Source organism: Rhea americana, unplaced genomic scaffold (assembly GCF_003343005.1).
Source record: "Rhea americana isolate MKP2758 unplaced genomic scaffold, rheAme1 scaffold_14, whole genome shotgun sequence".
In the NCBI taxonomy this organism is placed as follows: domain Eukaryota; kingdom Metazoa; phylum Chordata; class Aves; order Rheiformes; family Rheidae; genus Rhea; species Rhea americana.
The window spans coordinates 8,775,574-8,788,477 of NW_028185483.1; the positions used below are offsets into that span (position 1 = coordinate 8,775,574).

Here is a 12,904-nt window from a genome sequence, read left to right on the forward strand (position 1 = left end):
CCGCGACCTCCACCTCCTCATGATGTTCACCAAGGCGGAGCGGAACCCCGCGCTGCGCGCCAAGGGCCAGGCGGCGCTGCGCTCCCTGCTGCGCCACGGCCGCTTCCAGCGCGGGGACGCGCTGCGCCTCCACCTCGTCACCGAGGGCGCCAGCAGGGACATCGGGGAGGGCCTGCTGCGGGAGCTGCTGCGCGGGGCCGCCGTCCGCCACGAGGTGCGCGGGGCAGCGCCGAGCACCGGGGGGCGGGGGGGGGGCACGGCAGCGCCGGGCGGCCGGGTGCGCCTGGGGCCCCGCGGCGGCCCCGCGCGGCCTTGTTCAGAAACGCCGCCASCGGCCGCGGTCCGGCCGCCCCGCGCAGGGACCCGCGCGCCCGAGGGCTGCCGAGCGGGACCCCGGGCTGCGCGTAGGCGGCTTCCCAAGCGCTCCTCCGCGGTGTCGCCCGCTCGTAGCCGGCTCTGAAGGGAATGGGGGGCCGGCAAAAGCTGGGGAGGGGGCTGCCGCGCTTGAAAGTTCCTCCTGCTGCCTGCCGGAGAAACGGCTCCGCGCCTCGGAGGCGCCCTCTGGTTCTGCTGTAACCTCAGACTTCTCGTTTCTGAGATACCGACATCAGCTGAACTCAGCTGGAAGAGCCTGAGCTCCGACTGCGTGTTGTGCGCGCAGCTGTTTGTCGGTGAATAACCCCATGTCTCGTCTTTCTCCTGTCTGAACAGTGCTTTCCTGGTCCTAGTTCTTGCTAGCATCCCACAGTGGATTAGCGGCCCTGTGCCGAACAGTTCTCAGTATCTGGATACAGCATGTTCAACGAATTCTTCAGATAGTTTCCCTTCTGCCATGGTGGTGTGGATTAGCATTACGTGTGACACTGGTCTGCGCTCCCCCACGACCATACCACCAGATAGCAGTGGGCACGTGGCTTCCCCTCAGAACTGGAATAAAGCTGGTATCAAATGTGCAGTGAAACAATTTAGCTCGGGTTTGTGGTGTTAGTGTAACCCCAGAGCTCTTCAGCTGCGGGGCCACCGTGAAGTCTGGGTCCCTCATGGACCCCCATGCATACATGCCACCATCTTACTACAATGTGCTGTTCTCAGAAACCTAATTCTTTGGCAAATAACCTTTCTAGCATTGCTTCATCAGGAGAGCATGGGCTTGCGGAGCTTGCTGTGTTAAATTTTGAGTGGGGTTGGAGTGTGCAGTGGGACTGCTGTTGAGCAGTGCTTCCGTGACTGCGTGTTCTTAGGCGGTTGCAGACCTGCAGTAAACCACGGCTTGCGTCTCAGGGAGCAGCTCTTTCACCAGAACTATCTTCCTGGGGTGAGAGCAAGCAACCTTGTTTGGAGGTTTGAAATGAGATCTCAGTGGGGCGACTTCTTCTCTCTCTCTCTCTCTCCTGGAAGAGCCTGGTATGTCGTGGTAGTATTTGGTTTTGTTAGTTAACCAGTGATTGGCAGTATGCTTCAGACCTTGCCAGTTACCCTGTTTTGGGGTAGACAGTTCTATGACAGAGTAGAGGCTTTTGTATAACCTTGCCTTTAATACTGTGACAGCTTCTTGCATGCTAGAGGGTGACAGTGTGCCTTTATTTTTGCTGTAGACTGTCCCATTCTTCTTCCTTATCAGCAGAAAATGTTGTCAGAACTCGGAATTCCTGTGCTGCTAAAGGTTTGAAGAAGGCTGATCCTAAACCCAATCCTCAGGTATCTCTGCTGGTAGACCAATCTCTTCTTCACTGCACGCCATCCTGGTTCTTACACTATTTCCTCAGGGCAGGCACAGGGACAAAACCTGATAAAGTGCCTGGAAGCCGGTATGAGCTGCTGAGGCAGAACTGAGGATAACCCTATACTTTTTTTTTTTTTTTTTCCTTTTTTCATGAGGATATGATTCAGGGTCTGTTTCTGGAGCTGTCCTTGCCCTTCCAACAGAGCTGTGATCAGAAGGGTCCTCTGTCAGGGTGTGCAGCCAGGGAATGAAAAGTTTTGAGTCTCAGCCACTGAGGAAAGTGATGGGCCAGCTCTGGTCTCTCCCAAAGCACACTTGCAAATTCAGATGATTCCAAAGTCTCCTTCTGGAGACCAAAGTACCCAGCAGCAAGACAGTATGCCGACTGACAGCAGGGTGCTCTGGGGTGCATGGCAGCAGCATGCATGGGAGCAGTCTTGGCACAGGACTATGCAGAGTACCACGTCCCTGAGTCAGGGGACAGCCACGACGTTCAATCACCTGCTGTGGTGACCCTTGGTCCCGCGGGTCCCTGCAGCACTGAGGTCTGGAGGTGGCCTTGTGGGAGGTGTGGATTTGCCCCGGTGCCCGGGGTGAGCTGGGCACCCCGGTGTCCGGGGGCCGTGTGTGCAGCGGCGCCTGGACGGGGGGCAGGCCGCGGGGCTGGGTGCGTGCCACGCGGGCGCTGAGCGGCAGATGGAGCTGGCGCACTGCGATGCGCTGCTGCACGGCTCTGCGCGGCGTGGGGGCCCGGCGCAGGGTGGGAGGAAGCCTGCGGGGAAGCACCCTGCGACAGGCAGCCGGAAGGGAGGACGCGCAGCGTGCCCGGATCCAGCCTCGTGGGACTCGTCGCAGGGCTGAGCCTTCCTGACCCTGCTTTACCCTCCCACCCCAGAGCCGTGCCTGCGTGCGTGGGTCGTGCTGCGCTTTTGCCAGGGCTTGTCTACTGGAAGTTAGTGAGCGCGTGTGTCCCGTCCCCACGCGCTGCAGCGTAGCCTCTCCGCTTCCCTGGGTGAGGGCCCTGGGAGCTGGCTGGACCTGTCTCCGTGCCTGATACCGTGCTTACACAGCAGCCCTGCTTGCCCGGTTTCCTATGACTGGGCTGCACAGTCTCGATGCTTTGTAGTGATTAATATCACTTATTTATTTTGTTCCCCTTTTGCAATAAAATTGATTGCATCCTCTTTCCATTGCTTTTCCTGTTTGTTTGCATAAATAGGTCCCTCCACTGATAACGCCAAATGCTGACTTAAAAATCCCTCTGGTTCTTCGTTGCCTGATTCTCCTCCTGGGATTTGCTGGCTGCACCTCCCGTGGCGTTGCTGGTTTTTCTGCCCGAGCTGGGGTGACTCGGTGGCAGAGAGCTGAGGCGAAAGCTGTAGCAGCGTTTGTTTGCGCCCTCCCTTCCTACGGGCAGACGTGCCTGCCTGCGTTGTTTGTTGTCGTCTGTGACTTTGCAGTCAGGGAGACCACATCCTGGAGCTCCGAGATGCTTTCCCTCCACCGAGAGGCCTGAGCGCTTGCACGTGAGCAGTGTTGTCTGAAGGGCTGGCTCTCAGGAAACCCAAGTTTGGTTTCTGGCAATCAGTGCCCACTTGCGCAGTTTGGCTGCTTGCAGATATTGACTCCCCCCTCTGTAAAAAGTGGTTAACAGCCTATCCGTCCGCGGTGCTTCGGGAACCACAGTGAGGCCATGTGCAAAGGCCGAGCTATCCTTGTTCTCCGCAAACCTGGTCAGGTAATGAAGACGTGCTGCAGTGAATCTACCTGGGCTGCTGCAACCAGGTACTTAAAATATTGCTGCAAAGCTGTCTGGCAAGAGTAGGAGGGAAAGTAAAAGAGGGGTTGCATTAGTGTGGGTTGCTTGCATTTTTTTTTTTTTTTTTTTTAGTGAATCCCTTGAAAGGGTCTTTTCACAGTGTGGGATATGGGTTTATAAAAATGTGCTTGCACAGGAAACCCATAGAATTTACTTTTCTTAAGTCCTCAGTGAACTTGGTCAGATTTAGCTCCAGGGATTTACTGAAAGCTGCTACACAAATAAATAATGAAGTACAAAATTAGCTGCAGATAAACATGCTCTACTAAAGTCTGTCCTAAGGAGAAGAAAAGTTCCTGCACTACTGGAGAGGATATGTGTCCTGTGGCCACAGAGAAAAAAATTCATCTTGTCAGGAGTTTGCTTTATAGAAGTACCTGATCAAAGGATGGGCAAAGGATGTAAATTTGCTCTAGTTTCTGGAAGGGAAGGGAAGACAGATGATACTGTTTGGAGTTTCAGGAGTACTTTTTCCATAATTTTTGACCAGTGGTGCACTCCTCAGCTCCTTTCAGACGTGGCTGGAATTGATTTCTTTTTTCTTTTCCCCTTTCCCTGCTGTGCTGCTCACCAGCTCCTGAATCAGGAGAGGATTTAAGCCTGGCTGCTTCTCAGAGTGGATCTGCTCCCACCAAAGCCATGGCAGGGCAGGGCTTTTCCAGGGAGAGGCGACCCTGGGAGTCACACTGCATTGGTGTGCAGGCAGGAGACAGCAGGGGTTGTGCTTGTGGTGGGGTGGCTGGGTGCAACTCTCCATCCTCGTGTGTCAGCACCCTTTGTTCCTCTTCCACTTGCTGTATCTCTCCTCCTTCCTTGTTCCTGTCTAAACCTGGTCCCACTGGTGGCAGCTCTAGATGCTGGCTGTCCAGATGCTGGCTCCTAGCAGACAGATGACCTCCTCAGCCTGCTTTTATGTGGCTTCTGGTCACCCCAGAAGCAAGTGGGAGAAGCCTAGGAGTTGTGCCTGCCGGTGGGCAGCCAGGGCCTGGCGCAGAGCGCTGAAACTCTGCAGTGGTGGTGTCTTGGCCTTGTATTACCAGGATCACGTGGGGAAGATTGGTGCTGCTAGTGGGGCTTTGCTCCATGCTGGTGCACCCTCCATGCATTTTATAGAGGTAGGGGTCACGACATTTGAATAATGTTCCCTCCAGCAGTGCCTTGGGGAAGCATTTTTATGCACGTTGTCTTATCCAAAACCACGTGTGGCTCATGATGAGCTCTCCCAATATGCTTTCCTGGTACGTGGTGTTTCTGCATGATTTTTCCTGCCTTCCTCTGGAAGATGCTTGGCATTGAGCTCAACTGCAGTGAAGAGAGCTACGCTGTCCCCCCGGTTAAGGAAATGCACTGACTTCTGGGCTTCCAGACAGGTCGTACGGGGCTCTGAGAGCACACCGTGTGAGGGTGCTCGTGCAGCTCTACATCTGACAGCAAGGCAAAGTATCACACTCTTAGACTACATCCTTGGCCAAGAGTAGATGTTCAGGGCACCTGCCCTGTGGTTGCTGCGGCTGATGGAAACCTCTCTTCATTCCCCTTCCGCAGGGTACTGTGCTGTTCTGCCCCAGATGCTCCTTGAAATGGGTGGCAGCAGCTCCTGGGAAGGGTGTCTTGTCCCACTATGGGAAAGATGGTAAATGGTGGAGTTCTGGCCTTTGCAGTTTGCCTTCCCTGTGCATGGCTTAGTATGTGCTGTCCTTTGCTATAAAAAGGGCTGAGATCATTGGCCTTGCTCTAAATTCTGACTATTTGCTCTTCATTGTTAGGTGAGGTCAGAAAGGAGATGATGTGGCCACCATGGAGATGCTTGCTGGGGTCACCAGCTCTCCCTGATCCTCAGGGAGGAAGAGTGGTGGGTAATTGGGGGTGCCTGAGGCAGCAGAGCCAGGAGATTGCAGTGGCACGTCCCTGCCTGGGCCTGTGCCACAGCTGGTGGGCAGTCAGCAGTTTCCTTGCACTCGCGGACCTAACCACGCTGGTGAGGTCGACTGCTTGCTTCCTCCTTGCCTTCGTGGCTGGGTTCTTTGCTCCGGTATGGGGGAGGAGGTGCAGAGGGTGTGCATCCCTCCAGATCCTCTCTGCTGTCCAGGAAAGTTTTATCCTGCTTTGGGCACAGGCCAGCAGCTGCTGGAGGGGAGGGAAGGGAAGGGCTAAACTGCAGGCAGGACCTGTGATAAGCCCTGTCTGTGCTGGGAGCTGAGCTGGCCTCGTGACCTGGCAGCCTGCGTGGGTGAGGGTGGCCTCTCCCTGTCCCCAGTGTGCACTGAAGTCTCTGTGCTGACCACTCCACGATCCCCCTGCTTGGCAAGAGGAGTCTGAGCTGGTCTGTGGCTCACGGGGAAAGTCTGGGCACATGGAGACTGCAAGGACAGAGCACAGGTGCCAGGGGTTGTTCCTTTCTCTCAGACCCCTCTGCAGACACTTTAGTGTTTTTCTGATTTGCTCATGGACTTTGTGAGCTCCAGAGGGTGAGGGAAGAAAGCAGAAGGCAGGATCTCTGTGGCAAGGCTTGGTGCTGGAAAACTAAGAGCAGGTAGAGTCAGAGTCGGGGGGCTGTGGCACCCCTGCACATACGCACTTTTGGACTGAGCAGAGCTGTTGTTCATGTGCTGCTCCGTGCAGAGTGGGTGGAAAGAGGTGTTCTGCACGGTTCAGCTGTGCTCACTTTCCTCTCCCCACTATTGGGGAGCAGCTGCTGGTTGTCCCTGGGTTCCTCTCCTAAATGACTTGGCTGCCCTGATTAATCTGTTGCTGTTCACAGTGTAATTCACAGAGCATCCTGAACCTTCCTTCCCAGCCTTCTGCTCTGAGTGGGAGGCAAGGTAGGACTGTTGCGACTTCAGCACTGTCTTGTGTTGCCTTTGAAACCTAAGGGGGTGAGATGAATCCAAGCTATGGGTGACTTTGGATCGATTGGATTCCAAGACACTGCTGTTTAATCATAGTATCGTAGAATGGTGAGGTTGGAAGGGACCTCTGGAGATCATCTAGTCCAACCCTCAGTGTAGCCCATACGGGGATTGAACCCACGACCTTGGCGTTAGCAGCACCACGCTCTAACCAACTGAGCTAAACCTGCCCCCGAATCATGAAATAAGGTGAATTTTTAAAAGCTTCCAAGACACAGAGTGTCTTCACTAGATCTCAAGGCTCCTGGGTATTCTTCTGTATTTCTGCACATTCTGTGCAATGGTTTGTGCCTGTGAACAGCTTCGAGCTATTTTAAGGCTTCTCAGCACAGACAGGTTAATGTGACAGTCCGTAAGTGTCAAGTAAATGTGCATTAGATCTGCTCATATAATACATGCAAATGCCCTGACCTAGATCCCATTAGTAGCTTGGTTTTGCCATGTGCAAAACGTCCCTTCTGGTTTGCAGAGTGAATAACCTGCCTCCTCCTGCCTTCTCTGACCCGAGAGAACGAGCTTCTCGGAAAGTGGCGGTGCCGTGCTGCGTGGACTCCACAGCTTCTCGCCGCTCAGGTCCCAAGCTCTGTCCCAGGTGTCTGCTGAGAGTTACCCGTGCGGCAGCGCGGCTCCGAGAGGGAGCTGCCGTCGTGCAGCAGAGGAGAGGGAGGCCAGGCCCGCCTGTGCCTCTTCCCTCTCGGGACGAGACAGATGTGCCATGTGCTGGCACACGCCACCGTACCGCGCCGGCACCGAGACGCCCACGGTTCTCAGCCAGCCCTCGAGGCGCTGGTTCCCAGCRCGGTGCCAGCAGGGCTAACCGTGTGCTGGCCTTGGCTCCTAGGTGCGTGTTYGTGTGCAAAATGCTGTTGGCCACCCTGGCGTAAAAAGGTTTTCCTCTTGTCCCCTGGCAGCCGGGGAGGACCCCGAGAGGCTGCGTGGGGAGCTGCCGCGCCGCGCCGCGCTCCCGTGCCGGCCGGGAGCGGGGAGTGGGGCTGCCCCCAGCCGCGGAGGCTGCGTGGGCAGGGGCCAGCGGCACCCGCGGCGGCTCGGTTGCTCCGTGTGGCCAGGGTCTTCAGTGCTTCCTGCCAGCCGTCAGGATGGATATGTCACTTCGTGCCTCGCCTCGCATCCGGCTGGCCCCCCGAACAGCCTCCTGGCTCCTGCGTGCTCTGCTCCCCACGCGAGAGCTCTTTGATCTSGGTAAGGTTTTCAACAAGAAAGTGTGGGAGGAGAAAGCTCCAGACTGCTCACTGCGTCTGTGTCTCTGACATGTTTTGCCAACTTTCACTTGCTGTTAAAGCATCCCCTGGTTCATTGTACTGGCTCAGGCACCAAAGGATTTTTTTTATCTTAAATATTTGACTTTGTTGAGCTTTTTTTTTTAAATATATAAAAAAAGATTTACTGCTATCCTATGGTTTTAGGTGTGCAGTGTGGCACTCCTAGCTCTTAAGCAGATGAAGTTTTAGTAGGGGAAAGAAGTGAATAATTCAGTTTGGAGGGGACCTGCAGAGATCATGYAGTCCAGTCCCCTGCTCAAAGCAGATCCTTAGAGAAGTATCACAGTGGTCCTCAAAGAAGCAGCATAGGCTTTCCTTTCTGAGACTTGAGAGTTGCTGCTGGGTTGTGTCCTCGCTGGTGGCATGCTGCAATCTGTCATGCTTTCTCTTGCATGGAGAATGCAGCGTGCCCCTGAGTCCCCAGAGTTGGAGTTCTTGAACTCTCACTTATCTACATTAGGGTTGTGTCCCYTGTGCCTGTTAATTACCCTGAAAATTCCTTCAGATAACTGGCGTGATTCAGTGACCTGCATCATTCTGTGTGTCTAACGAGCGTCAGGTTGCATGAAAGTTTCTGTTATTTGGACTTTGACTGAGATGAATTACGAGCTTGTAAAATTTCAGTAGCTGACAAGGTATATTTGTGGTGGCTCCTGTTCTTTTAACAGCCGTGGTTTGCCTCATTGCTCAATTTTCAAGTCTCTCATGAAAACTAGGTACAGTAGGTAGGCTGGTGAGGTTTTTTGTTTGGTAATTTGTAGCCTGAGCAAATGAGGTTCTTTGTTTTGTTTTTCTTTTATTTTTTTTCTTTATTTTGTTAAAGAGCAAGAACATGAAGAGGGCTGTATTTGTGTCAGAGATCAGTTTCCTGGGATCCTGTTTCTGTCCGATASCTGTTACTTAGGAAAGGCCGTAGGAGAGGGAAGCCTGCAGCGCTGCCCCCAGGGCCCTGGCGGTGGTGGCTGAAGGGCACAGAACATCGCGCTSCTGAGTGAGAGCAAGCCCAGGCCAGAGGCCGTGGTGTGGTCACCCTGCTGCAGCGATTCTGGAAAGCTCCAGCGCAGAAGGGCTGAACTCCWGCTAGAAAAGACACTCAGCCCTGTTGTAACTGCTGACGTTTGGCTTTTTGTTGGCTTGCTGTGGCTTGTCCTGCCTTTCCTCTTGCAGCTCTGGYGGGGGCATGCTGAAGACCTTGCTTAGATGCTGGGCTGAGATTCGGCTCATCATGTAATGACCCCATTATAGCCTGCCTTCATAGCAGAAAGTCTTGGACCTCGTGCTAAGCGATGTGAACTGGCTTGCCTCAAAGGTGTCTGCAGGATGCCGAGCCTGGAGTGAATGTTACCTCTTCTGACTCAGTCTGTATTGGAGACCAAACATGAGTATGTATAGGCAGTGGGAACAGCAGGGCCAGAGACCTGCGGAAAAGCATGCATCGAATAAACTTGATCGTGCAAGTGGATTGCAGTGTCTGTATGCCYGTGTCTCTCATTTATGGAATGAGCATAAAAATACTTTCATCCTTTCCCTACTGCACTTATCTGCCTCTCACAGCATGGAGATGGGGCCCAGGACAGTTGGATCCCTCTGTGCAGTGGGAATGCCGACAAGCAATATCTACAGTTTAATAACCTCGTACCTGTGTGTTGGTACAGGCTGAGAAAAGGATACTAAAACTGGGAAAAAGTCTGTTGGATGTAGTGGCTCACTGGTTGTTTCTGGTGTCTCTCCTAGGTAATATTCCAYGATGTGAATGTATTGACTGAAAAGTTGTTTCCAATAGTCGAAGCCATGCAGAAACACTTCAGTGCTGGATCGGGGACCTACTACAGTGATTCAATCTTCTTCTTGTCGGTCGCGATGCATCGTATCATGCCCAAAGGTAAGCCCTCCACTCAGGTTGTGACAGCAGCTGCCTCCAAAAACACAGATGTAAGTATTATCCAGTGCTTTCTGAAATGCAAAGAAAGTTAACAAAAAGAAGTTGCTATAACTGAAACAGGGGGTTCATTAATGTGACGAAGTGGATTGATCTTAGTGGGATGTGCTCTGTTACACTCTGACTACAGAGCATACGTGCTTTCTCTCCCTCTCTCTAGTAAGACGCAGAATACTCTCTAGTAAGATGCAGGTAGCCCATTTTCCATCACTAGCATCATCACAGCTGCCAGTGTTGGAGTACTGTGGAGCAGAGGCGGTGGCAGTGACATGCTTGGACAGAGCCAAAGCTGCTAGCATTGATGTTATGTCTGCCATTTATTGATGGTTCTGGGAGGTAGCGGAGACTGATCAACTGTAGGACTATCCTGGTATATTGTCACATGAGGTGTCCTCTTTTAAGGATTTGGAATGAGCAATTTCTTGGGCAAAGCCTAGTTTCTGCTTGTTCCTGCAGAATGACAAACCTTTCTGTGGAGCTTGAGATGAYGGTGCAGGCAAGGGCCACATGAGCTCCTGGAAACTGTGACTTGTCTACCCCATCCAATAGCAGTGGAGCCTGCTTTTAGTGGGTCTGACCCCAAATGCAAGTCTTTCCTTTAATTACAGTGTTCTCAGACAAGCTCCAAGGTGGGACAGACCAGTGGGGATTTTTGCAGTCAGCTGAAAAGGTCGAGTTTGAAGGGAAATGTAGTGGGAAAGCAGCTCTCAGTAGAGCTCTGAGCAGCCTGTAGGCTGGCTGAACTTGAGAGTTTGTCAGCCCTGGCTTGTCCCTAGGCTCAGCTCACACTGTTAAGATGTGGTGGTGCTCATGTCCAAGTCTGCTGGCATGAGCAACTGAGAAGTCATCTGTACYGCACTGCCAGCTGGTTCTGCTCTCACACTCTGAACCATTAGGAAAGACAAGACTGGAGCTTGTYTAGCCATCTGAAGTTCAGACCTGTTTCTGCTTCTAACTGTGCCCCAAATTCAGCTGCTGTTTACTTGTCRCATGTGTTTTTGCAACCTCCCTTTCCTTGGTGTGTCAGCAGAAAGAGATGAAACATATTTGCAGCACAGTAACTGAGGGCATCCCCTATGTGTATGCTAGCAGGTGTCAGTAGAGTGGTTACTGATCACACTTTCCTTTTGGCCCTGATGAGYTCTTGGAAAGCTTTGCTGATTAGCAGCCACTGATCACTTATCTTTCTCTATTGTGCCTTTGCTCTGCTTTTATGGAGTGAGAGAACAACAGTAAATCTGCGAGAAAGCAAATGCAGCTGGCGAAAGGGGCTTAGCTCAATTGATGCCATATTTTCCTTCCCCAGCTGTGTGCGAGTATTTCTCTTAGACCTGCGTGTTTTGTAGCCTTGGACCACAGTCAGTAGTCCCTGTTTTGCTCTCCATCCCTGAATTTTTTTAGGTCAGGCTTGTTTTTCTTGTAGGGAGGTCAGGCCTGGRAGAAAGGTTGGAGTTATTTCCATAAGGCTGATGGCCAAGGATCACATTACTCTTGCTGGTGCTGTTAGGCCCTTACAAATAAAGTGCAAAATGGGAGCAATAGCATCTCCTTTCCTGGGGTTATTTATTTCCTGCTGGCCCAAAGCATTCTTTAAACTGGTGGAGTTGGACTACCGCTTACGTGGTGGAGAGGAGAATGGTAGGCTGGTGCAAGATGATGCAGGGGTTTCTCTGTGATGGAAAGGGAATGTTGACTGTAGTCAGGCCTACATCTCCCTGCAGGACATGGTGTTTCCTCTCATTCCAGCCTGTAATGTCAGGTCTGTGCAGAAGAAATCCTGTTTCAGAGCTGCTGGAGCGTTTTGAGTGCTTGGTCCCACATGGCATGTGCAGAGCTGCAGTTGTAGTATGGAGGTGGTGCAGTCAGATATGTGCACAGACACTGAGGGTTACCAGTCACAGGTGCGTGCCTTCTTCATCTGCCTTAAAGGTCCTGCTGCAGCTTAGTGGGTGAGGAGAGCTGGAGCTCCTGAGGCTTCTGCCTGCATTGTTCCTGGTACAGCCCGTTTCAGGGTCTCTGATCACAGGCACTGGACAGTGAGAGGGCTGTCCTCAGAAGGCTCCTGCCATCACCAGACCGTGGTAGCAGATAGCAGTAGGCCCCAGTGTCCCGGTTTCCAGGCTTGAGATCAGACTGCTTGGCCTCGCACCTTCCCTGGGAGAAAATAACGGCACCAAAGTGCTGGTAAGTTGGCTGTATCTTCCATGGAGGGGCAGGCAGTGATGACTTACAAGGCTGGAGTCTGTCCTAGCAACCTCATGCCAGGAATGGCTGCTGTGCTGTACAGGTCACTTGGTTTGGGCTGACCGTACTTGAGCTCTCAGCAGGTGCTCCAAGAGGCCTCTGGGCAGGATCTTGAGATGGTGGGATCTSTGAACCCCCTTCAGAAGAGAATTATAAACATAGTGGCCTGTTTGGGGTCCTGGCATGTCCTGTAACCACAGTGGTTTCACAAACAGTGTTTGCTTGCCAGATAAGGAGGAAGTGAAGCAGACACTGCTTTCCTTCCTGTGTTCCCGGGCCGTCCTTCTGGGGAAGGTCACAGTACTGCATACACAGCGAGCTTCAGACATGCTAGCAGAGGTCTGGATTGGTGCTGCTGTGTAATACGCAGCCCATAAGTAATTCTGTTACCTTGGGAAAGATTAACTGGGAGAAACAGGCAGGGAGAGTGTATTTGCAGGTAGATTTTTTTGTTATTTAAACTCTTGAGGRCTCCCAGTTGTTAAAATAACTGCACTGGCCCGTTCACTGCTCAGATAAAGGCACTGCAGTGATACATTTAGGAATGGGGTAGCTGCTGAATTCAGAAGTTTGTTGCTGGTAATCATTACAGAAGAAGGAAAGTAAAGTTCTCTTTCCTTTCTTCTGTTGTATTCCTCATTCATCATCTTTCTTCCCAAGTTGTATTGCCCACCATCCAAGAAGCGTACACCTGCCCTTCTCTGCTGGAGACCTGGAAGGCCAGGCAGGATTCCCTCTTGAGCAGCTGTGTCCTATTTCTTCAGGATCTGGGAGCAAACAGCTGCTGAACATTTGAGGAAGTCAGCAGATCTCACCTGGCTGACTTACCAAGTCCACGTTCTCTCACAACTGACCTCGCTCCGCACCTCTTGCAGAGCCTGAGATGCTTGCTAGGAGTATTCCTGGTGCTGAGTAGGAGCATGGCAAACCCCTCATCCTGTGCCTCACTCTGGGGATGAGGCCTGTGGTTACGGTTGCCAGGCTCTTCTT

At 52.7% G+C, this 12,904-nt stretch overlaps 1 protein-coding gene across 1 annotated transcript in view; it reads left to right on the plus strand.

Annotated features, from left to right (window-relative positions):
* The first annotated feature begins 6 nt into the window (after nucleotides 1-6).
* The window catches only part of XXYLT1 (xyloside xylosyltransferase 1), a 68,124-nt gene continuing 55,226 nt past the window's right edge, over nucleotides 7-12,904 (plus strand). The window contains exons 1-2 of the mRNA XM_085298665.1: nucleotides 7-214; nucleotides 9,466-9,613. Coding sequence (XP_085154791.1) covers nucleotides 20-214; nucleotides 9,466-9,613 — 343 coding nt within the window. The 5' untranslated portion in view covers nucleotides 7-19. The remainder of the gene's footprint in view (nucleotides 215-9,465; nucleotides 9,614-12,904) is intronic.